The sequence below is a fragment of the Magnolia sinica genome, chromosome 13 (genome assembly GCF_029962835.1).
Source record: "Magnolia sinica isolate HGM2019 chromosome 13, MsV1, whole genome shotgun sequence".
Taxonomy (NCBI): Eukaryota; Viridiplantae; Streptophyta; class Magnoliopsida; order Magnoliales; family Magnoliaceae; genus Magnolia; species Magnolia sinica.
The window spans coordinates 20,758,973-20,784,694 of NC_080585.1; the positions used below are offsets into that span (position 1 = coordinate 20,758,973).

Below are 25,722 nucleotides of genomic sequence, written 5' to 3' on the forward strand. Positions count from 1 at the left end.
TCTTGAAGGAATTAAACCCACTTAGCGTGCCTGGGGCTTAATTTCTTTTGAGAGTTCAAGTATCTTAAGGCCTCGTGATCTGAGAACAAGACGAATTCTTGCGGTAACAGGTAATGTTGCCAATGGCGTAGTGATTGCACTACCGCGTAGAATTCCTTGTCATAGGTGGAATATCTTTGCTTCGCCTCATTCAGTTTCTCACTAAAAAAGGCGACAGAGTACCCTTCCTGGCTAAGTACTCCTATGCCGACTCCTGACGTGTCACATGCGACTTCAAAAGCTTTTGAAAAATCTGGAAGTCGCGTGACTGGAGCTTCAGTCATCTTGACCTTTTATCTCCTTGAAGGCCTTCGAGGCGGCCTTTGTCCATTGAAACTCTCCCTTTTTTATGCAGTCCGTGATGGGAGCCACAATGGAACTGAAGCCTCAAATGAACCGCCTATAAAAAGTGGCTAAGCCATGAAAGCTGCGCACCTAATGAATATTGCGGGGTTCAGTCCAATTAACGATGGCCTTGACCTTCTCGGGATCCGCCGATACGCCCTCAACTGACACAATAAAACTTAAGAAGATCACACTACTAGACAAGAACGCGCACTTCTTTAGGTTGGCGTACAACTTCTCGGCCCTTAGGATCCCACAAACCTGCCTCAAATGGTTGAGGTATTGCTCCTTAGTCATGTTATAAATCAAGATATCATCAAAGCATATAACCAAGAACTTCCCCATGAAGGGTCTCAACACTTGGGTCATCACACGCATGAAAGTGCTTAGGGCATTAGTTAACCCAAAAGGCATAACTAGCCACTCATATAGCCCATCCTTTGTCTTGAAGGCCATCTTCCACTCATCACCAGGGCGTATATGGATTTGGTGACACCCACTTTTGAGGTCGATTTTTGAGAAGATAGTAGTATTAGCCATCATATCTAGCATGTCATCAAGACGCGGTATGGGAAATCAATACTTGATTGTGATTTTGTCAATGACCCTACTATCAACACACATCCTCCATGTGTCATCCTTCTTAGGTGTAAGAAGGGCAGGCACGGCACACGGACTCATGCTCTCTTGAATGAAACCCTTCTCTAGGAGTTCATCAATCTGCCTCTTCAACTCAGCATGCTCCTTCGGGTTCATTCTGTAATGTGGGAGGTTTGGTAGAGTTGCCCCAGGGATTAAATCAATAGCATGTTGTATATCCCTCATAGGGGGAAGCTCATTCGGTAAATCATCAGGAAAAACATCACGAAACTCATGTTCTACCTGAATGGTTGCAATGGGTAACTCTACGCTAGTCTCTAGTACACTCTCCCTAACCACAAGGGCGTATATCATCGAGTCCGCCTCCGTCTCTCGCTCAAAGTCTTTGGCATTCAAAATATGGCGCGGTTTGGACTTGGACTTCGACTCCTTCACTTCTTTTGGGCCGCCCACACCACTGTGTGGTGAACTCTTTTTCAGTTGTATTCTTGAGTGGCAGAGGATTTAGCTTGACCTTCTTGCCCTCAAACCAGAATGTACACACATTTGAACGACCAAATATGGTAACATCCCTGTCATAGAGCCACGGCCTACCCAGAATGACATGACCCACATCCATAAGAACAACATCACACCAAATTGTGTCTTTATAAGATCCGAACTGAATAGGGACAAGACAGCGGTGCGAGACTGGAATGGATGTTTCATCAACCCAGGAGACTCTATAGGGCTGAGGATGAGCTTCTAGCTTCAAGCCCAAATGACTCACAGTGCTAGTCGATGCCACGTTGGCACAACTACCACTATCCACCATCATCTTACAGCTCTTTTCCCCACATTTTGCATAAGTGTAGAAGATCGTGTTGCGGCGCCAGTCATCAGTGTTCTTGGCTTGAGCCAGGGCGCAACGTACAATTGCGAGGGTCACAGACTCTTGTGCTCCCTCTTCCTCATCACTAGGGGTTCCGACTGGCTCATATTCCTCCTCCTTACTATCACTCTCTGGGGGCACTACTTTTACTTGCCCATCAATAAGGAGTACTTTGGTGCCCTCTCTCGTGCCGCACTGGTGAGCAAAGTGACCAAACCCCTAACACCTAAAACACCTAGTGGCCCTACTTCCATGTGAACTAGACCCGACAATCTCTTTACCCTTATCATCCTTAGGTCTGGGCTGAAAATTAGGGGAAGGTTTGTTTTGGAATCCCGTGTTAGGTCTAGCCCCAGAGGGGTTGGCCTTAGTACCGGATTCACGAAAGTCAAACCGCCTTCCCACAGATGCTTTAAGGTATTGCTCGACATTTAACACTACTTGGTACAACTGTTCGATAATGTCTGTCTTTGGCGATCAATTCTGTCATAATGTCAGGACGGAGGCCCGTTTTAAAACGAGCAAGGTTGAGTACGGGGTCCTCATCAACCTCACAGCGGGTCGAGTACTCTTCGAATTTCTCAATATAGTCAGCAACACTCATGGAACCCTATCGAAGAGATTGCCACTCCTCAATCAACCGCATGCAATAAGAGAAAGGGAGGTACTTCTCTTTCAGTGTTTCTTTCATTTCTCTCCAATGGACTATTGGGAGTTCCCTCGCTCTTTCTTTTTTTCGCTCAACCATCGCCCAAAACCTCTTTGCTTGACCCACAAGCTTCATCTTGGCGAATCAGACTCATCGAGCATCCAACATATCATACCACTCAAAATAATGGTCCATATCCGCCAACCAATCTAAAAAAGCTTTAGGGTCTAAGTGGCCATCAAAAGTAGGGGCATCTACCCTAACTCCCTTGAGGAGTTATGCATCTAGGTCATATTGATCATGATGTCCCTCACGGGGTGGGTGCACAGGTACGCGCCTATGACTAGCTCCTTGGCCGCCTCCATTCCTTCGTCTAACCTCTTGACCAACTACCTGAGATTGGGCATCCTCCCCAGTGGTAGGGTTTGCCCTGAAGGAGGCCTCTATTTCTTCGAGGCGTTTATCTATGTGTTGTTCCAAATGCTTATTCAAGGACTCAACTTGCTGGGCTAACTTGGCCACTATTTCTTGTAGTTGCTCCATGTTTAGTGTGGGGTGCAAACCGAAACCGCGACCCGTACGTGTGGGCATACACTGACTTGCTCAACCTAAGGACCTGCTATGACAACTATATGCGTCTAAAAACTAAATGACCCTACGAGACTCTATATGAAGGAGACTACACACTGTTACTAAAATTCAGCTATATATGATGGACTGAATGCATGAAGGACTCAAACAAACTAAACCCTAAATATGTGGTGAATTCCCCTACAAGAACCCTAGGCTTTGATACCAAATTTGATGCAGGACATGGAAAATTAAATATGATATGCAAGATTTCAGGCTTAGATCCTACCAATTCAGAAACAATCACACAAATTCCACGTCCCACATGAAAATCCAAACATTCAATTAAAAAGGGGAATCTATGCGGGTAAGCCCACACAGGCTAGGACTGGACCAATTATAAACCAAACGATGTCAAAGGGAAATAAAATCAACTACTCATGCATAAAAATCAGTCCCTAATCCAAGGGATTCCCTAATTTCAATTCAAGGAACCCTAAGGTGATAAAAAGGGGCAAATCAATTAGGGATCATGTAATTTAGGTTTAGGATTCATGAAAAACGGCTATGAGAGGATAAAAGAGGATAAAAACCTGAGCCAAAAGATGATCCCGCGTGTGGACAACAACAATGGCCCAGACGGACATGCCTGTGATCCTGACCGCACGTGTGTGGGGCCCACTATTCAGAAAAAGGCCACCTTGGCCCTAGTCGGCCAGGGATGGACTCCAAAACCTCCAAATCTCAACTCGATCCGATGTACAGTTTGTGCGTGGTGTTCCGCCGAAGTTTCAGCTCGCCTGCGGGCCGAAATCTGGAAACCTGCTGTAATGAAGAAATCTGATGCAACAAAAGGACAAATTCAAAGTACGGATGGTGGGGGAAGATGGAAAAAAAGATGATGAAAGATGGGGGTGAATTGGGATCAATGTGGCTACGCACCACGGTAGTTAGCCCTTCGAAAAGAGAGGGCTTCGCACCCACTTTTGAATTCTTCCACAGCTCACGAAGAGAGCAGAAAAATAAAGCATGAATTTTAACTTCAATGAATCAAAAGAACTACAAGGGGTACCTATCTATAGGGAAAATTCTATACTCCAAAACTCGCACCATGTGCGCAACCTATTACTTGGCGATGAAGTAAACTAAAATAAAAACCAAACAGAGAAATCTAAAGCATTCACAATGTTCTAAATAATAACAATAAGCAAAACCTAAAATATGAAATCAATCCGACGAGTGAGCCACAATCATGAGATCCCATGATGGGCTTTTCTTGACTATCGGGCCTACTTTTCTGAACCAAAACTTGTCTTCTAGCTAGGAGGCCCTCCCTGGACGTCGTCATCAAGCTAGATCAATGGTGGAGTCCTCCTTCTGCGTACGTACGTGCGTAGGGGTGGTGGTGTGCGGGCGTGCGTGTGCATGATGTCCTCATCACATGTGGAAGAGAAATAATCCTAGACTAAAACTTTTCTCGAATGAAGTGACAATCAACCTCAATATTTTTTGTCCATTTATGAAAGACGGAATTAGACACAATCTGAATAGCGCTAGTGTTATCAACATGAAACGGATTTGGAACATTAAAACTAATCCTAAAATCTAAGAGAAGACCTCGTAGCTAGACAATTCACTACAGGCGAAAGACAGCAGTCATAGCTTGATACTCAGCCTCTATGCTAGAGTTTGAAATTGTGGGTTGCTTCTTACACTTCCAAGATATAAGAGAAGTGCCAAGAAACATACAATACCCAGTGGTACATCAACAGGTAATGACACAACCAACCCAATCAACGTCAACATAGGCAAGTAGCTCAAGTGGCAATGTAGATGAGAAGAATTATGACTGATCTAAGGTGCCTCGCAAGTAGCAAATAATCCTTAAGACTGTGGTCATATGCAAAGAACGGGGACTAGCAACGAACTAACTGACCACCTATACTGCATAAGCAATGTCAAGTCAGTCATTGTCAGGTAAACAAGACTTCCAACAAGGCGACGGAATAGAGTAGGCTGCTCCAAAAGATCACCATCCTATTTACCATATTGGACATTCAACTCCATTGGAATATTAACGGTCCATTGTTCGGAAAGGTGGGCGAGGTTGATTAAATCCTGTGTATATTTTTGTTGACTGACCATAATTCCATGATTAGTATGAGATACTTCAAATCCAAGGAAGTATGTAAGTGGGACGAGATCCTTCATGTGGAAGGATGACTGAAGAACTTGTTGAAGTGCCATGATACTAGCTATGTCACTGCCAGTTAAGAGTAAATTGTCCGCATAAACCAAGAGAATCACAATGCCATGGGATGAAGATCGTGTGAATAAGGGGGGATCATGGCCACTCTGAGTGAAGCCAACACTAATGATAACATCGTGGAACTGTTTGAACCAAGCACGAGATGCCTGTTTGAGCCCATATAATGCCTTCCTAAGTTTACACACCAAATTTGGTTGACCGATGGGGGAACCTGGAGGTTGAGCCATATACAAAAATTCTTATGAATCTCGTGAAGGAATGCATTCTTAATGTCCATCTATCGAATAGATCAATTACAAATGGCAACAACAATAATGAGTGTGCAGATGGTCTTCATTTTAGCCAATATGATCATAGCAATGATAACCCTTCTGGGTATCTCCAAACCCAAGATACATGCAACGAGCAAACTTTGGAGATAGCTTATTACGTTCATGTGCAGGACAGATGCTCTGCCAAATGCACGGTGAACATAACAAACACATCCAAATATGTGTAATAAAGAGTAACAAGGCAGTGACCCAAAAAGGACAAAATAAGGACAGATGCTGCCAAGAAATTTGGTTGGCATGTGATTTATGAGATAAACAGAGTGTAACACCACTTCAGCCCAGAATATTCATGGAACAAAGGTTTCTACCATCAATGTGTTGGTTGTCTCGACAATATGTCGATTCTTCCACTCAGCAACGCCATTTCGCTAAGGCATGTCAGGACAAGTCTTCTGGTGAATAATTCCTCAACCACGCAGATACTCCTCAAAATCTAAATAGCTCTACTCTGCCCCTGAATTAGAGCGGAGAACTTTAATCTTCTTCTTGAACTGTGTGACTATCACAGTGTATAATTGTTTACTAATTGTGAAGACTTCTGATTTGGAGCGCAAGAGGTATATCCACGTGTATATGGAGAAATCATCTATAAATATCACATAATACTGCATGCCAAACATGGAAAAAGTTGGGATGGTCCCCAAACATCAGTATGTATAATAGCGAAAGAAGCAGTAGAGTGAGATGTACTAAGGAAAAATGACAAACATTTACTCTTAGATAAACAAAATGAGGAACAAGAAATATCAAGTGAAGATCTATTAACTTTCAATTTATCCAAAATATTAGAAGAAAATAAGTGGAAGAGTAAGACAGAGTGTGGATGACCAAGGCAGCAATGCCAAAGTTTCCATACTTTAATTGCATGACTAATATCAACAAAGGAAGGAGAAAATAAACATGAAGCTAGAGTAACAGAACTATTTAAAGTCTAGTAAGAAGAGTTTTCCTTTTCGCTTACCCTCCAAACTACTTGTTGTTGGAGCTTGCATAAAACAACAATCAGGAAGGAAGATCACTAAGTATCCATTTTGAACTAATTGACCCACGATGATGAGATTAGCAAATAATTTTGGTACATAAAGGACACTAGAGAGGGTAAATGTACAATCCTGAGAAGGAGAGAAAGATAATGACTCACTAGATGTAATAGGTAAATGACTTCCGTCCGCAGTAGAAATGACTTGAGTACCAAGGTATGGCTCAGCATTATGAAAATTAGAGGCATTACTTGTCATTTGGTTAGAAGCACTTGAATCGAGATATCAAGGAGACCGAAGGGATGCACCTGATAGACCGGCAATAGAGAGTGCCTGGACAATCTGTTGGATCATCTATGAAGAAAGAGGACCACTGGCAGAAGGAGTAGCTACAAACGAGTCATCAATCATAGTCATGTATGCTTTTCCTTTTGCTTTCTTCTTCTTCTTTTTTTTTTCTGCACTTATGAATGTTGTGACCACGGATTTTGCAAAAGTCGTATAGAGGACTATCTTTGCAGGTTATAGTAAGGTGACCGAACTTCTTACACCAATGAAACTAAACACGAGACATGTCATGTCTCCCTGGTGTGTAGGAAGAAGACAAAAGAGCCGTATCCGATGCAGCATGAAGTTGAGATACACCAGAGAGTTTTTAGGCGTTGTTCTTCAACCAACAAGTCAGACATCATAGAATGCATAGTAGGGAGAGGACTTCAATTAAGGAGAGAGGCCTGACAATGTTCAAATTCATGACATAGTTTCATAAGGAATTTCCAAACATGGGTACGCTCTTTCATATTCTGAAAAACAGAGATTGCATCTTCTAAAAATTCAGGGTCCATCATTGAAATCTCGGTCCAGATAGCTACTGTTGCATTATAAAATTCCTGAATTGTCTGATCACCTCGTGTTATCTGGAGCTCGATGGAGCTCAAAGACCAATGGCCTAGAGGAACCACTCTAATACCATTATAGCAATGAAAATGTGAGAAGGAATTTGGGAATTTAGAGATTTCTCCTGTAGTTTTCTCAATATATTGCTTTACCCCAATAGGGTTTAAATAGAAGAATACAATGAGTATACATACGTGGAATGTAGCGGATATACATGGAAGGTGATAAAATAACGCCTAATCAGGATTAGCTATACATGGAAAGAATCCATATAGCTATTACATAGAACTTCAATGAAATGTTTCTCTGTATAGAAAGGAGAAGGGACATAGTTTATCGAAAAGAAATTAATGGCATGAGCATACGTGAAAAAGAATATCAGCCATCAGTTCCAAAAGTTTGAGATTAACACTTCTTCTCAGTCAAGTAACATCTTACAGGATTCAAAAGAAGCTCTTCTTTTAATGCAGCATATTTTGATCTGTTCTCAGCCAGCTCTCTTTCCCATGAATCTTGGGCAGCAGGCAAGTACCCCAAGAGAAGCTACTTGTGTGTAACAACAATTAAAAAAGAACCAATAAGTGCTTGTTTCCATACCATTGGCAAATTAACAAAAGATTGCTAACAAACTACTAGAAAATTCTCAACTAAAACAGGAACGATTTCTTGACATCAAGAGAACTTTTAAGGCAGAAAATCGGTGAATAAACAGAGGTAGTTCCATAATTGCAATATCATAATGGGAAATGCAATCAGCACCTACGATAGTACAAAAGTAGAGAGGTTCTAGTTTTATAGCCAAAAGCATAAAGAGTTGGTTATTTAGTGGTGAGAGTGGGTGTAGATAGTGCTTCCATTTCATATTAACCAAAAGCTATCAAATGGAAGGCAGACACCAGGTACAATTGCTTGGAATTCCCACTTACGTAAGATATCATATCCCATTGGATATGAAATGCTGGGAGCATCTGAAATTGGTATTCATTGTCTAACTGTAAACATAATTTCCAAGGACAAGAAAGTCCCATAAGTGTGAACTCAGATAAATTTCCATGACCCAGGAATACAAGAAATCATGTGAATTCCTTTGGATGGAGATCATTTAAATCTCCAGGATGCCTGGGTAACATGGCTCCAAATATCTGATGTGTCTGAAATGGGCACAATTAGCCTTTTCAGGTTACATAAAAGGTAATGCAATTGGCTTCATAAGGATATAAACTAACACTGACATAGAGGTCTACCATGACAATAACATGAGTCTTTCCTATTGCCCACTATAATACTCAGATCTTTAAAAAACTGGAGTTGAGTCTGCTCGAATACTCAGATAATGGATCCTCCTTCCTGACTTGAATTCAATATTTAGTAGTGTTCTGAACTCTAGACCTATTAGTTGCCTAAACTTTATAGTGACCACACCTCATTGACCAACTTGTGGTATTTTTAGGGAAATTTTTTAACATGATTATGCTTTTTTTTTTTGCTTAAGAATGATCAAAACTGTATTAAAAGGTAATAAAACAGAGATAAAGAACAAAAAACTTCATAATAAAAAAAGAAAGAAACACAAAAGGAACAAAAAAAAAAAAAAAAAAAAGTGGCCATGATTCCCCATTTAAAAGATTGTCTTCAAATCCCTCTATAGCTAAAGAGTTTGACCTAATGACCTGTCATTGTTCTCTCTACCAACATTTTTAAACAAGTATGGATATCCTGAATTTAATTGAAGATGTAGGAAAGTCCAAAAACATTTAGAATCACTCCTAACAACATTTCTAGGAACCACACTATTTTTATTTTAGTTTATTTATTTTATTTTATTTTGAGTCTTTTCAACACCAATTCTTCCAATAAGACCCTAACTAAGCACTTCAGTCGCAATGCATTGGAATCACTCCACTCAACCTGCCTGGAAAAACATACTTACAATCACTCCCTGTCATCTCTAATGACACCCCCAATATGATCATACTTAAGAGGATCCATTGAACCCCATCCATGCTATACTTGCTACCCCTACAAGAAATATGCTCAAGTAAAAAGGATTAACCCTTGATAACTAAGAAAAAAGATGAGGACCCACTAAGAGAGTAGGATTGTTATGGTTTCATCTTCAAGGGACCAGCTGATATAATTTTTTAATGAATCAGCAATCCAAAAAGAAAAGCAAATTTCAAAAGAAGACCAACCCAACTTAGTTCAAAATCTACAGAACTATATTTCCTATTCTGATTTCCATCAGTTAGATCAGGTAAATCCAAGAAAAACTGGGATATCTGCAAAAGGATGTTTAAGAGTGAGAAGACAAGATGCATTAAAAACAAACGAACTTTGTACACGTGAAGCTGCTTTCTTTTAAGTGTGTTCCAAAGATTTAAGTGATAGAGTGACCACATTCACAGTATGTTTCATTGATACAAGGGGAGACCAGTTTCTAGCATTTGCCAGAAAAGAAAGTGATTCCTGCAGCTAGTTGCAAAGATGGCAAGTGTGGATGCTCATGGCGAGAAGCAGGTAGCTGCATCTACAGAACGTTGAAAATATTTTTCTTAATGGTTAACAAGATAGAAAAGCTTTTATAGAGTAACCAGTCATGGTTCCTTACTCATGCCTCGGTGGTAGACTCACAAGAGTGTTTCAACATGAGGTGATGGGTTCGAATACCCATTGTGGTGAAATCCCAGTGTGGTGTGAGTGTGTGGGTGTGTGTGGGGTGTGTGAGTGCGTGTGTTAAAAATAATTTTTTTTTTAAAAAAAAAAAAGAGAAAAGAGTAACCAGTTGATTGTGTGCAAAATGAATCCAACAGATACTGAATCCAAGGCTGTAAGCTTAAGAAACCTCACAGCCTCCAGCAAGCACCTAAGGCCAAGGAGGGTAAGACTGCATTTAAATTTTTTTTTTTTTTTTTTAAATGGTCGGTTAATTTGGGAACATTCTTTTGTAGGCAGCATGTGTTTTAAAAGTTGAAGCATTCCATTACATAAAATGAATCTAATGGGGCATGTTAATCATGAGTTCATGATGATGGAGAGTGGTGAGTAATTACCAAAGTCACTCCAAAGTCTGGATGTTCTGTCCAAGTATGGGCAGCAGTGTTAACAAGATTCAATTCTAATGAATCATTAAACACAGCATTTTCTACAAGCGAACAAATTGAGTGGAAAGGAAAAACCGTAATCACTCTCTATCCAGTCTCTGTGTTGCCTAAGGGCTAGCTCATATCATTAGGGCATTGACTTTTATAAAAATATATAAGAGCACACAAGCACCGAAATTTAACCTTCCATGACATTGCACGCAGACCACCTCCATCAGGGAGACCAGAACTGGCAAGCCTTTGCAGCGCTTCCAAGTTTATAACCTCCCGAGAAAGCTAATCAACAGATCAAAGCAGAAAAGGGAACAAAAGAAAAGGAAACTGTAAGAACTTAATAATGATATAACTGTAATGAAGAACAGAAAAGAACCCCTTTATGGAACATCATCAAAATAAGAAGTCCCATTTTCCTTTTCCAATTTTAGGTTACAAACCTAACTAGTTGGGATAAGGCTTAGATGATGATGATGATTGAAAAATACCTTAGAAATTGGTACACGTTAAATGCTTTTCTATCAAAATAATGTCTCTTTTCAGGCTGTAACTTGGAGGAATAAAATATTGTTTTCTGGCAGAAAAGCAGAAAAACAATATCCAGCCCATAGGGTTATGTTGTTTGTTCTGCCTCAGATGGGCAGCTAGTTCAAATAAAGCACCCCACTGGCATATTCTACCAAAAAAAAAAAAAAAACAATTCATGGATACATCCAAACACAACCTTAAGCATTTATTTTGAGTATAACAAAATAATGAGGAATTACATCATCCTCGGCCCAAGGATATGCATAGACTATATTATCAGTGAATTTGTAAGATATCATGGCCACATGTGTTTGTTGAAAGTGGGCCCACCTGATGAGCAAATGGAACTGCTTATTGGGCCAGAGCATATAAATGATGGAACCCTCCAATGAATGGACTTATATGATATTCAACCCAAGAATATCCTGAGCAATGAGCATACTCAGGTTTCCAGTTTATGCAGATGGGGTCCATTTTCAGTGCTCCAGGAAAAAAAGAAAAAACTATTGGTATGATGCAACCCACAGAAGATGGAACGTGCCTTCGTGAATTTCTAGATTGGAAGATCCTAGCGACATATCTGGGCCTTTTTATAGAGGAACATGGACTGTTGCAGAAAATCCATTCTCGACCATAGATTTGCAGCAGAATAATTGATAGTTTAGGATTATCGTATCATGAAAATATTTTGGAAATGATCCTTCTCCTGTGGGCCCAACAGGCTGATGGTCTGAATCAGTCAACCATGGTCCCCACTCATACAATCTGAAAACCCTTGTTGCCAAATCCACAAAATCCTAAGTAACCAATCATTCATTAGGAAGTATTGTGCTGTTCGAGATTTTAGAGTAGTGTGTGTCCTAAGGCATGTTGAGTCTATATTGGTACTAGCCCTCCGAACCAACCTCACCCTGTCTTTCTGCGTGCACTGCGTCTTCATGTGTGTGTGTAGTCCCAGTGCTCCCTCGAGACATCATATAATATGTTTTTGGGATTTATTATTAATAATATTAGGGTTACAAAGAAATTCTTTCTTATTTCCTTTCTTCATGGTATCAAAGTGGAAGTATGCTCTGATATGCTTAGGGAGACTGGTATGCTGGGTGCTTCTCCTGTTGATATTCAAATCAAAGTCAATCACTGAATTCACTAGAAAGACTTGGTGTCTCACAGATCCTAGCACGTATCGTCATCTAGCATGCAAGCCGATTTACTTGACAATTACTTGCCTTGATATTTCATATGCTGTTGCTGTGGCCAGGGAGTTCAAGGATGCTCCACGATCTCATCATCTGGATGTTGTATACCACATTATGCGCTACAGTAAGTCAGCTCCTAGAAAGGATTGCTTTATGCAAATCATGGACATGATGTGGATTGGTTGGTTCTTATGATGATAGTAAGTCTAGGATGTGGGATGGTTGGTTCTTAAGATGATCCTAAGTGTAATACAGGTGGGGGTAATCTCATGGCCTGAAAAGTAAAAAAGCAATCGGTTGTTGCTCATTCTTTCGCCGAGGCTTGTTCCATTAGCCATGCTACTTGTGAAGTTTTATGGTTAAAATTTGTTGGATTAAACCGGCTCCTTATCACACCACAATGATGTAAACCCGAGCCACAAAAAACCTGGATCAAACCCCAGGTATTAGAAATTTGAATCTAACACCACTGCTAATCTGCACGCTTTGCGAAAACACGATAAACAAATATAGAACAATATAATAATGCAGAATAACCAACAGTAAAGCAATCAACGATAGAACACAACAATATTTTACGTGGAAAACCCTTGCGGGAAAAAACCACGGCAGAAAGCGACAAAGATCCACTATAATCAAAAGTTTTACAGACTCACCTTCTTCGATTACAGATGTATTTGATCTCCCCTTGCTATGCGCAACCCCTCAAGAAATCCTTCTCAAGCCCTTACAAGTGATGGAAACCCATCTCACCTCGCAAACCCTTGCCCTTAAAGAGAATACTCATAATAGTATCCAAGCCCTAATCCTGGATTAGGGCTTAAATAACCCTATTCGCACAACTCTACGTAACAAATTCAATCGTACCGAACATTACCTTCAGTCGGACAGAATCGAACCGATGAGATTTCGGTCGAGCTGAAATCGACCAAAACTTCACAGCGAGCAACTAGAGAATTCACCCAATTTTCAGTCAAATCGAAGCAGAGCTCGGTCGAACTGAAAATTGCAATCTTTGCATAGCAGACTGGTAGAATCCAAGGCACCCTGCATAACAAAATCTCTTCTTCACGAGTTGGGTGCGGTGGTTTCTTCTCCTATTCCATTACATTGCAGCAATCAAGTTACAATACATATCGCCTCTAATCATGTCTTCCATGCAAGCTAGGCATATATGATGCCTATGTTGCAACTTAAGGAGAGTCTTAGAGATGCTAAAGGAGCATGTGAATGTGTCTGTAGTGCTTCATCAGGACACCATATAATATGTTTTTGGGGTTTATTATTAACAATATAGAGTTAGAAACTCTCTCTCTCTCTCTCTCTCTCTCTCTCTCTCTCCCTCACGTACAATGCTTCAGTTGGTATGAGGCCCATGATTCGGTGATCCAAAACATTGATATGATGGTGCATGCTTCAAAATCCCGCAAAATCGAAGATCATAGCCAACAGATATGGGGCCCTTTTTCAGATGCAAAGGGTTGTAATTTTATTTTCTTAATCGTCTATTCTTGGTCACCTATTGTGGATGTGAGAATATTGTGTATGGGTTGTCATTAGTTATAATATACCATATATAGAGAAGCTCTAAATAAGCTTCCTTGTATATTCTTGTAGAGTGGTTATTTAAACCCACATTTGGGTTGAAGCAATATAGGGAAAAGATTAGCAAACCTTATAGATAACAAGACACATGAGACTCCTCTAGAATTAAATGTCAAGTATGGGAAAGATGATGGAGACCTTCTCTCAGATGTTACATCCTATAGGCAACTGGTGGGGAGATTAGTCTATCTCACTATGTCTCGTCCTGATATCTCATATGCAGTTCATGTTGTTAGCCAGTTTGTCGAGGCACCTTGCACATTGCATATGACGGCAGTTCATCGCATTATTCGATACCTTCGAGGTACCCTCAATCAAGCGCTTCTCTTTCCATCATCGCACGCTCTATAATTATTTGCTTACTCTAATGCAGACTGGGCAGGTTGTCCCATTTCACGACGGTCCACCACTGGCTATTGTGTTTTCTTGGGACAATCATTGGTTAGCTGGAAGTGTAAGAAGCAAACCACGGTATCTAGATCCAGCACAGAAGCCGAATATCGTGCAATGGCAGAGGCATGTAGTGAAATTACTTGGTTTTGGGGATTGTTGACAGATCTTGGGATTCATTTGTCTTTGTCAACTCCATTATATGCTGACAATCTCGGTGCGATTCAGTTGGCTTCCAATCCAGTATTTTACAAGCGCACTAAACACATTGAAGTTGACTGCCACTTTGTGAGAGAAAAATACACAGTTGAAATCATTTCTCTTCCTCATGTGACACCAGAGCTACAACTTGCTAATTTATTTACCAAAACTATGACCTCATCCCGTCATAGGCTTCTTTGTGGCAAACTGATGTTGGTTTATTATCCCACATCAGTTTGAGGGGGGTGTGAGAATATTGTATATGGGTTGTCATTAGTTGTAATATACTATATATAGAGAAGCTCTAAATAAGCTTCCTTGTATATTCTTGTACAGTGGTTATTTAAACCCACATTTGCGTTGAAGCAATATAGAGAAAAGTTCTCCAAATTCCGAGATTAACAGTGGAGTTGTGATATCTCAAACCAGTGCGAACCTTAGTGCAAGGCCCATCCATATTGAGATTCTTGGCCCATTATATTGACGGTTTGGATCACTGACCATGGGCCACACTTGTACAAACCAAAATACGAACGGTATTTTACAACATTCTGCCTAAGCATCACATAATACCTCTATCATCAATAACAAAAAAGGGGTTGGGGGAAGAAGAGAGAGAGAACTGAATCACTAAATTTTCTCAAATTTAAGTTGATTCCTACCTAATCTCACCTCATGTTCTAATTGTTCCCTTTTCCCTTCATCATCTGAAGAAGAAGAATGACTCGCCTTTGAAATCTCCGCATCTTTTCTTCTGCATACCTTCGCATCCAATCGTACATTCGTATTGCCATCATCAACTATGCATTCCTTCTTCCTCACTTCTTGTTCTTCATTGCCATCCTCATCATCATCGTCGTCTTCTTCTGCTTCTACCGATCTGAAATCACTCGATCGAAAGGTTTCAAGCTCTTCCCCTGACTCGAAGCTTAGGGTTAGATTCCATCCCTCTTCAAAGCGGACCAGACGATCAGGAACGGCCCGCTTCTTATCCAGGAGCTTGAAGTTCCCCTTCAGCATTGTGGAAGGGGCGAACCGGGTCGTTAGCTGAAGATAGAGGTGGGGATCCAAATTGCTTGAGCCGGGTCGGTCGAACCGGTGGGTGCCATGGAAGGTGAGAGAAGGTGGAAAGAGAAAAGGACTCTGGTTTCATGGGAATGAAGGAGGCGCGCGCTCTCTATGTGTCTCTCTCCCGCTGAAAGAATGGTTGTTGGACGGTTTTGTGAATGGTAGTTCGGTAATGTATACGCACATGCGCGCGTCTAGGACTAGAGTGGCAATGATTCGGGTCTGCCAATCGGGTTGACTTGACAGACCCGCTTTTGAGGCGGGTTCGGCCAAGCTGGGTGCGTTTGGATGGACGCGGCTTTGGTGTATCTCTGACTGTGGGGAATACAGTGATATATTAGATTTAAATCCACGCCGTCCATACTCTTTGAAAGATCCTTTTAGGTAAATATACAAAAAATTAAGCATATTCAAATATCAGGTGGACCACACCATAGGAAAGAGTAGTGATTGAATAACCACCATTAAAAACTTCTTGGGGGCTATCGGAATGTTTATTTTCCATCAAATTTGTTGATAAGGGCAAAAAGAATTAGATGAAGGGAACACACAAATACAATTTGATCCAAAACTTTTGTGGCCAACAAGAAGTTTCTAATGGTCAATCACTACTGTTTACTGTGGTGTGGTCCACCTCAGATATGGATCTGCTTCATTTTTGGCACTATGCCCTACAATGATCTGTTAAAACGGAGGGACGACGTGGATATAAGAAACAAACATCATGATGGCCCCCACATTCAAGGATCTACCGTAGCCGCATCCTGTTTGGATGTATAGTTTAAGTGCCAAAAGGGCCAAAAGTATTTTTTGGGTCAGATGGTCATTTGCAGGTAGTTGGGGATGCACAGAATTAAATATCCTTTTGTTGACCTCTGAGTAGATATTTGGCACCCATTCACATTCAAATATCAAAATGGCGAAGGGTCTTTTGGTTTGACCCTTGTCTATTTAATTTGGACCATCATTTCAATGGCTTGGATCACCAATCATAATCTGCCTACGTCGATAACATGATATAACTTTGTTTTAGGCCTTGTTATAAAAGACATTTATGCCGTGCAAAATGTAAGCTTTAAGGTGAAGATTACTTTAGAACAAAAATGCCACTAATTACTCATTAGGTGGACCACTCTATTGGAAGAAATGAACAAGCAACAGTCTTATTCAATCTACAGGGGGTGGCCGTTGACATGTGTGGGACAATTCATCTCATCAATCTCTCCCTGCATGAGTTGCCCTAGTACTCTAGATTATTTAACTATTCTTCTCACCAAAATTCAATTTTAGCACCTACTTGGTAATTGCATAAGTTCAAAATCTAAACTGTCCATGTGATATGAGCACAAAATTTGAATTGCCCATGTGATGCAATACCCCATGAAACTTATCAAAGTTTTGGATAAGGGTAAAAGCTAGGTATGAGGACTGTTCAGATTTTTGGCTCATATTACAAGAGAAGAGTTCTGGACACTGAGCATTCCTCTCTCTCTCTCTCTATACACACACACGGTCTTAATGTGTGGCCGGATGTAGTGGGCCCACCATGACGTTTAAGTGAAATCTACTGTTGAGGGTCAAATATTGCATATTAGACCACAGTTATTGCCTGGATTTATGAACATAATACTGTTTAACAGCCTGTTGTAATCATGTTTATGATGCAAGATGCAATTACAACCTTGAACTGGAAAGGATTCTAAAAGCATAGATTTGACGCTCTGGCATCACCAAGGCATTGGACGGGACTCTATGGGACTAAGATCGAGGATCTACACACCAGAGATCAGAGAAATTCCAGCCACTCACTTCAAACAGGCCTGAAAGACGTCCATAATGCAAGATCACAAGGTTTCCACCATCTGATCGGCTCCAAACCTTATACATGGCCTGAGGACCATAAATGAACCGTACACGTAAAATTTCAGTTCCTGGATCTTTGTGAAAATGGCCCAATAGACAGATCAGCCCATAAATATCTGATCTGCGGCCCACCTGATATCTGGATATGCTTCAATTTTGGTCTCAACGCGTTAGATGAGTTGAAAATATGGATGGATGGAGCGGATTTCTCACGAAAATCTCTGTAGGACCTCATGTACATCACGTATGTACAGTGCACAAGTGCACCAGCCGAGCACTGAATTTCTCAAAGTCGGTCAGTGCATGCTGACCGACTCTCTCTTCTCCGATTCAAAAAAGGAACCAGCGTCCTTACGCACGTCTGCCGTTTTCGTGCAGTGGGGCCCACCCCTCATCCAAATCATCAATCTGGACCGTACATTGTGTGAAGAGGAGGGGTATTAACCTCAATTAGGTGATCTTTTGACACCATGTAATCTATGGAAAAATCCTAGCCGTTGAACGCAGGATGGATGGCGGAGTAGAATATCATGTGGATCACACCGATTTCACTTCAAAAACATCCCTTACAGAATGGTTTTTCGAGTATATTCCAATGTACGGGATGGATTTCCTCATTGACGTCAATCAGTGGGACACCAGCCATCACAGCGTCGACGTACACCGACTCTGTTCGCAAGCAGGGGCGTCGTCGATCGCTGTTGGGCCTCCATCTTAGTTCAAAAGATCAATCCGAACCATCCATCCATCATGTAGAGGGACTCAATATTGTCATAACCATTCTGACCGTTTTCAGCCATACACGCATACATGTCGGCTACAACGATCACAAAAGGACCATTCAAATACCGTTACAGCAGGAATTCTTTCCTGGGCAGCATCAACGGAGGATCAAAACAAACTATGTCCAGTCGAAATTCCGAGGAGAAGCTGATGGACGGCATGGATCTCTCAAATGACAGATAAAGTGGGCCCCACCAATCATTCTTACGCAGGAAGCCTCGTTGTTGCGCGATTCAGAGTCCGACCCTGTTACAAACAGCCTGCAAAAGGCAGGGCGGTGCTCTACATACATCGACCCTCTCCAACGCCCCCAGGAGGTGATAAAAAGGGAAGAAAAGAGAGAGTTTTGGAAAGAATTTTGCAAGGAGCGCTTGAAGTCAGAGAACGTCGGAGATGGAGAGTTTGTTCTTTAGAATTTTAATTCTTTTTTATTCTATTTATTTATTATTTGAGAGATCAAGCCCAATCATGTTGGGCTAAACCTCTTAGCTAGGGCTAAGAGGTGAAGCTTGTAGTGAGATGGGAGACTCTATTTTTTTGATTTAACTATTAAATTGTGAATTGAGCTTGATAGTGGTTTAATTATTAAGGGAATGTTTTCAGTTTTTAATGGTTTGTTGTGACTGAAATTACAATGGGTCTGCGATAGCTTTGAGCATGTTCCTTTCCCTTTATGTTTATGACGTCAGGAAGCCATGTTTTTCACCATCGTCTCCTGGGCATGATCAGATGACTGTACCCTTCCTAACCTTCATAGCATGATGATTGGTTGGTAATTAGTTTAATTCTATTGTCTGCTTTGTCTCCTGGGCATGGTTTGGTGATGGAATCCATTCTAATTCATATACCTTTCATCTCTTTAAAATTATATCAGAGGAAGTTCAGTTTAATTTCCATGATTCTTGAAGCAGGCCTAAGATCTCCCTGATCTCTACGAGTGGATCCTCTGAATCCCTAGTTTCCTACCTCTAAATTTCTTAAGTTTTACATTAATATTTCACCATTATTCCTCAAATTATAATCAATTTAAATTTCATCTTAGTCTAGTTCTAATTCTACATAGTTTCAGATAACGTACAGGTTTCAATCCCTTGGGATTCGACCTCGGTCTTACCGAGTTTATTACTACATCACAACCCTATACTTGGGGAGTGAACACGTTTTTGGCGCCGTTGCCGAGGATTGACGGTTGTGATTCTCTGAAATTAATTAGTTTTAAAATTAGTTTGAGATTAGGATTTTACTAACTTTAGTTTTAGATTTTTATTTCTATATGATTTTTAGAAATAACTTGTTTCCTGTTTTGTAAGATCTTGACATAAACTTCTAAATAGGTAATCCTTTTCTAATTCCTCTACTTTTTCTATTTTTAGAATTAGGGTTTGAGTTTTAGAAATTTTCTAATTCTAGTATTTTTCTATTTTTAGGAAATAGTTTATTTTTAGAAACTTTCCTCTTTTGTTTTTAGAAACTTGGTTTGTTATTTCTTTTTTCTCTAGAAATTCTTTCTAATTTCAGAAACTAACTCATCTTTCCTTTATTTTTAGAAACTTTCTAATTCTGGAACTTTCCTTTTTAGAAACTAACTTTCTATTTTTTTTAGTAACTTTCTAAGTCTAACTCTTTTAGAATCTAACTTAGTTTCCTAATTTATCTTTAGAAATTCTCTACTTGTAGACTTTTTGTTTAGAAACTAACCTTCCTATTTTGTAGGCTTTTTCTAATTCGGTAAGCTCTTTCTCTACTTTCTATTTTTCAGATCTCTTTTAGGAACTTACTTTCTAGTTTAGGACTTTCCTAATTTATTTTAGAAATTTCCACTTTCTTTTAGGAATTCCTTCTTTTAGAAATCAGTTTACTGCTATCTTTCTTTTTTAAGGATTTCCTAATTTTAGCCCTTCTCTTTTTAGAATCTAACTTATTTTATTTTATTTTGCAGGTTTTTAACTTAGGGACTCAAATTTGATAACTTCTTTCCAACCCTCTCTTTCTTTTTAGATTTTCTTTTCCTTTCTTAGGATTAGGTTTCGAATTTGATTGAGGGCTGCGAGTGTTTCATGCCCAAGTGGGCCCGTGACAACACTCGACGTCTCTTGACTGAAGGAGGATTGGTTGAAGGGTTAACTATCCATCGCAGGACTAAACACCACTCGAAATCCCCTGAGTTAATTGAATTAATGGCTGAGAACCAACCTCTTCTACCTCAACCCAGGGTGGAGGACATTTAGGATGAGAATGAGGTGCATCAAGCACCCCCGCCACGTACTTTACGAGATTATTTACAACCAGCGGGGGTGAGTACGCCCTCATGCATGATTTTTCCTGAAAATACAGGACATATGGACATCAAGTCAAGGGTTATCCAACTCCTTCTTAAGTTCCATGGGCTTGAATCTGAAGAACCATATTTACATTTGAAAGAGTTTGATGAGATCATAGCAACTTTATATTTTCAAAATGTGTCTGAGGACACAGTTAGGCTGAGACTCTTTCCTTTTTCCTTAAAAGAGAAGGCTAAGACGTGGTTACATTCACTGCGTCCTAGATCCATTGGCACATGGAATGATATGCAAAGGGAATTTATAAAGAAATTTTTTCCACATCATAAAACGATTACCCTTAGAAAAGCAATCATGAACTTCACCCAAAAGGAGGATGAAACATTTTAGCAATGTTGGGAAAGGTTCAAGGATTTGGTCAGTTCATGCCCACAACACGGCTTTGAAACGTGGCGCATTACAAATTTTTTCTACGATGGACTAACATCTTCCATGCGCTAAATGGTCGAAACAATGTGTAATGGAGAATTCATTAATAAAAATGTCGATGAGGTATGGGATTACCTCGATAGTCTCGCTGAAAAAACACAATCATGGGACTATTACCCGAAATCGAACACCACATCTAGGCCGACTCAATTAAAGGAGAAAGGTGGATTATATCTCTTGAAAGAAGAGGATGATCTCAAATGTAAAGTAACTACGCTCATAAGGAAAGTTGAGGCTATGGAAGGAAAGAAGGATAAGGTCAATGAAAGTGTTTGCGGCATTTGTGATTGCAACATTCATATAACTGAAAATTGTCCTACAATACCCGCCTTTCGAGAAGTGTTGAATGAACAATCCAATGCCATAAATAATTATCAAAGACCTTTTAATGGACCAACCTCTAATACGTACAATCCTGGTTGGAAAAATCATTCAAACTTTAGTTGGAGAAATGGACAAACTGCTACCCCTCAAAGTTTCTTTAATCAAAATCCAATTCAGGGGAAACCTCAAGAAGAACGGGTTCAAAATTCCATGCAAGAGCTGACCCAGGCAATTCGAGATTTTATGCAAAAGATGGATTCACGTATGACGGTTATAGAAAAGGGGACGCTTCCTGCACAACCGCTCCCCAATCCTAAACCGCAATACGAGATAAGTAATTCCAGCTCTTCAAATCAAATGGAGCACGCTAAATCCATCACCACTCTTAGGAGTGGGAAGATCATTGATAAAACCTTTCCGGTTAGGCCCGAAAAGCCTCAAGAACCAGAAGAGGACAACAATGATGGATCTAGTGAGGCTCCACAAAAATTAGAACCGGAACTTCTAGAAAAGCCAATTGCTCCATTTCCCCAATGGTTGGTCGCACCAAAACCTCTCTAACTCTCAGGATATCCTAGAGGTGTTAAAACAAGTGAAAGTCAACATTCCTCTACTTGATGTCGTAAAACAGATACCTTCATTTGCCAAATTCCTTAAAGACTTATGCATGACCAAACGACGACAGAGTATTCAAAAGAAGATCTTCTTGACCGAGAAAGTGAGTGCCATCCTAAAGCAAGACGTGCCACAGAAATTCAAAGATCCCGGTAGCCCAACCATATCATGTGTAATCGGGGACCACCGAATTGATCATGCACTTCTTGACTTAGGAGCAAGCGTCAATCTGATTCCCTACTCGGTGTACAAACAGTTAGGTTTGGGTGAATTAAAACCCACCCTAACCACATTACAACTTGCTGATCGCTCTGTTCGTGTACCAAGAGGGATAATTGAGGATGTGTTGGTCCAAGTTGATAGATTTTACTACCCTGTAGATTTTATGATCCTGGACACTGAACCCATTAATAACATGAATACTCAGATTCCTGTCATTCTTGGTTGCCCATTCCTTGCCACTTCAAATACAATTATCAATTGCAGGAATGGTGTCATGACTATGTTCTTTGGGAATATGACATTGGAGTCAAACATCTTTTTTAATAACGGCAAAAACTTGGAGGATAATGACGATTTCCACGACATTAACATGATTGACTCTTTGGTGGAAGATACGACACCTCTGACCTTATCCTCTGACCCTCTAGAGATGTGCCTGGCCCACTCCCATGATTTTGATGATGACATGATTAGGGAGACATGTGCCTTGCTTGATACTGCACCGGTACTTGAAGTTAACCGGTGGAGGCCACAATTTGAAGAGTTACCCCAAACTGATATAGTGCCTCTACCGTCTAACCTCAAGCCACCGAAGCTTGACCTAAAGCCTTTGCCCTCTGATTTGAAATATGTCTATTTAGGTCAAGATGAGACATACCCGGTGGTGATCTCTGCCCACCTGAAGAAAGAACAGGAGAGTATGCTCATATTTACTCTCATTGAGCATAAGGGAGCCCTTGGATGGATGATAGCGGACCTCAAGGGAATCGACCCCTCGATTTATACTCACCGCATTTATCTTGAAGATAATGCTAAGACCGCTCGGCAATCACAACGTAGACTAAATCCAAACATGAGGGAAGTGGTTAAGGCCGAGGTTCTTAAACTATTAGATGTGGGTATCATATACCCCATATCCGATAGTCAATGGGTGAGTCCAACTCAGGTGGTTCCTAAGAAGTCCGGGATCACCATCGTAGCCAATGCCAATAATGAACTCGTGCCAACTAGAGTTACTACTGGTTGAAGAATGTGCATTGACTACAGGAAGCTGAATACCGTCACAAGGAAGGACCACTTTCCTTTGCCCTTCATTAATCAAATCTTGGAAAGGCTAGCTGGTCATTCCTATTACTGTTTCCTTGACGGGTATTCGGGCAACAATCAGATTGAAATTGCCCCTGAGGACTAGGAAAAGACTATATTTACATGTCCCTACGACACCTTTGCCTATAGAAGGATGCCATTCGGATTATGTAATGCCCCTGCCACCTTTCAACGATGTATGATGAGTATCTTTTCTGACATGGTGGGGAAATATCTAGAGGTTTTCATGGACGATTTCTCTGTTTTCAGTTCATCTTTCAGTAAATGCTTAGAGAGGCTTAAATGTGTGCTGAGAAGATGTGAAGAAAAGAATTTGGTACTTAATTGGGAGAAGTATCATTTCATGGTTCAGAAGGGAATTGTCCTTGGGCATATCATCTCGTCCAAGGGAATCGAGGTAGATAAGAAAAAATCGATCTTATCTCTAACCTACCTTCACCCAAGAACATCAGAGATATGCGATCCTTCTTAGGACACGTCGGGTTTTACAGACGATTTATAAAGGACTTTAGTCTCCTCTCTCGTCCCTTATGTAATCTTCTGCAAAAGGATGCACCATACGAGTGGACTGAGCAATGCCAGGAAGCTTTCACCAAGCTTAAGGGCATGTTAACCACTGCACCTATCATGCAGCCACCCGATTGGAGCCTTCCTTTTGAGCTTATGTGCGACGCTTCTGATTATGCTCTTGGAGCGGTTCTAGGCCAGAGAAAAGATAAGAGGCCCTTCATCATTCATTACGCAAGTAGAACTTTAAATTCTGCCCAAGTGAACTACTCGACTACGGAAAAGGAACTCCTAGCCGTAGTGTTCGCTTTGGATAAATTTAGGTCCTACCTGATCGGATCCAAGATCATTATCTACACAGATCATGCGGCACTTAAGTATCTTCTTTCTAAGAATGATTCTAAGCCCCGTTTGATACGATGCATCCTTCTACTCCAAAAATTTGATTTGGAAATTAAAGATAAAAAAGGAGTAGAGAACGTAGTGGCCGACATCTGTCTCACCTTAATACCTCTGATTCCCCTAAGGCGACCCATATCAATGACATGTTCCCTGATGAACAACTGTTCAGAGTCTCCCATTCGCCTTGGTTCGCTGATATTGCCAATTATCTTGCCACAGGTTCTATACCGACGCATTGGACTGTACAAGATAAGAAGAAATTCTTTACCAAGGTGCGTAACTGTTTCTGGGACGATCCATATTTATTCAAATATTGCTTAGACCAAATTCTAAGGAGATGTGTGCCAGATGACGAGTATCAGAGTGTCATCTCCTTCTGTCATTCACAGGCCTGTGGTGGTCACTTTTCTGCTAAAAAGACCACGGCCAAGATTTTACAGTGTGACTTTTATTGGCCCACTATGTTCAGGGACACCCATGAGTTTTGCAAGGCTTATGAGCGTTGTCAAAAATTGGGAGCATTGTCCTGTCGAAATATGATGCCTTTGAATCCCATCCTTATCATAGAAGCATTTGACTGCTGGGGCATCGATTTCATGGGACCATTCCCTCAATCATTTAGAAATTTGTATATTTTGCTCGCCGTAGATTATGTCACTAAATGGGTCGAAGCAATTCCGTGCCGAAATAATGACCAACGCACGGTCCTTAAATTCTTAAAAGAGAACATCCTTTCGCAGTTCGGGACACCTCGAGCCATCATTAGTGATGGGGGCTCACACTTTTGTAATAGACCATTCGAGAGCTTAATGAAGAAATACGGTATCTCTCACAAGGTGAGCACCCCATACCATCCACAGACAAGTGGACAAGCTGAGATTTCCAATAGGGAGATCAAATATATCCTAGAGAAAATGGTTAACTCTGATCGTAAGGATTGGTCAATCCAATTGACCGATGTCTTATGGGCATACCGTACTGCTTTTAAAACCCTTATTGGAACGTCTCCCTTTAGACTTGTCTATGGGAAAGCTTGTCACTTGCTTGTGGAGTTGGAACATAAAGTGTACTGGGCAATCAAAAATTTGAATTTCAATCTGGACAATGCTGGCTCGCTACGTAAACTTCAATTAAATGAACTTGAAGAAATCCGGAACGATGCGTATGAGAACTCGAGAATTTACAAGGACAGGATGAAGGCATTTCATGATCAACATATTCTACGGAAATCATTCACGCCAGGTCAGAAAGTCCTTTTGTATAACTCTCGACTTCATCTCTTTCTGGGTAAGCTTCGATCTCGTTGGACCGGCCCTTACATTGTTGTTACTGCTTATCCGCATGGGACCGTTGAGATAAGAGATATCGACAATGGCAAAGAGTTTAAAGTAAATGGACATCGATTAAAACCATTTGTCGAGAAATTTGATTCAGAGGACATGTCCATGCCTCTGACTGCTCTTGTTTACCAGGATTGATCTCCTAGTCTGATG

The 25,722-nt window shown here is 40.7% G+C and overlaps 1 protein-coding gene and 1 non-coding gene across 3 annotated transcripts in view; both read right to left on the reverse strand.

The window, feature by feature from the left end:
* Positions 1-15,781, reverse strand: part of LOC131223159 (uncharacterized) — a 31,933-nt gene extending 16,152 nt beyond the window's left edge. Inside the window, exons 1-3 of one of the 2 annotated variants that reach the window (XM_058218474.1) lie at positions 15,243-15,781; positions 10,837-10,929; positions 7,991-8,095 (exon numbers count right to left, since the gene is read on the reverse strand). In XM_058218474.1, coding sequence (XP_058074457.1) covers positions 7,991-8,095; positions 10,837-10,929; positions 15,243-15,590 — 546 coding nt within the window. In that variant the 5' untranslated portion in view covers positions 15,591-15,781. The remainder of the gene's footprint in view (positions 1-7,990; positions 8,096-10,836; positions 10,930-15,242) is intronic. The other variant, XM_058218473.1, reaches the window with a different exon arrangement.
* Positions 15,782-20,899: 5,118 nt separating this feature from the next.
* On the reverse strand, positions 20,900-21,006 carry LOC131224435 (small nucleolar RNA R71). The gene has a single exon (XR_009160920.1). It is a non-coding gene; the product is annotated as a small nucleolar RNA R71 (small nucleolar RNA).
* Positions 21,007-25,722: the final 4,716 nt, after the last annotated feature.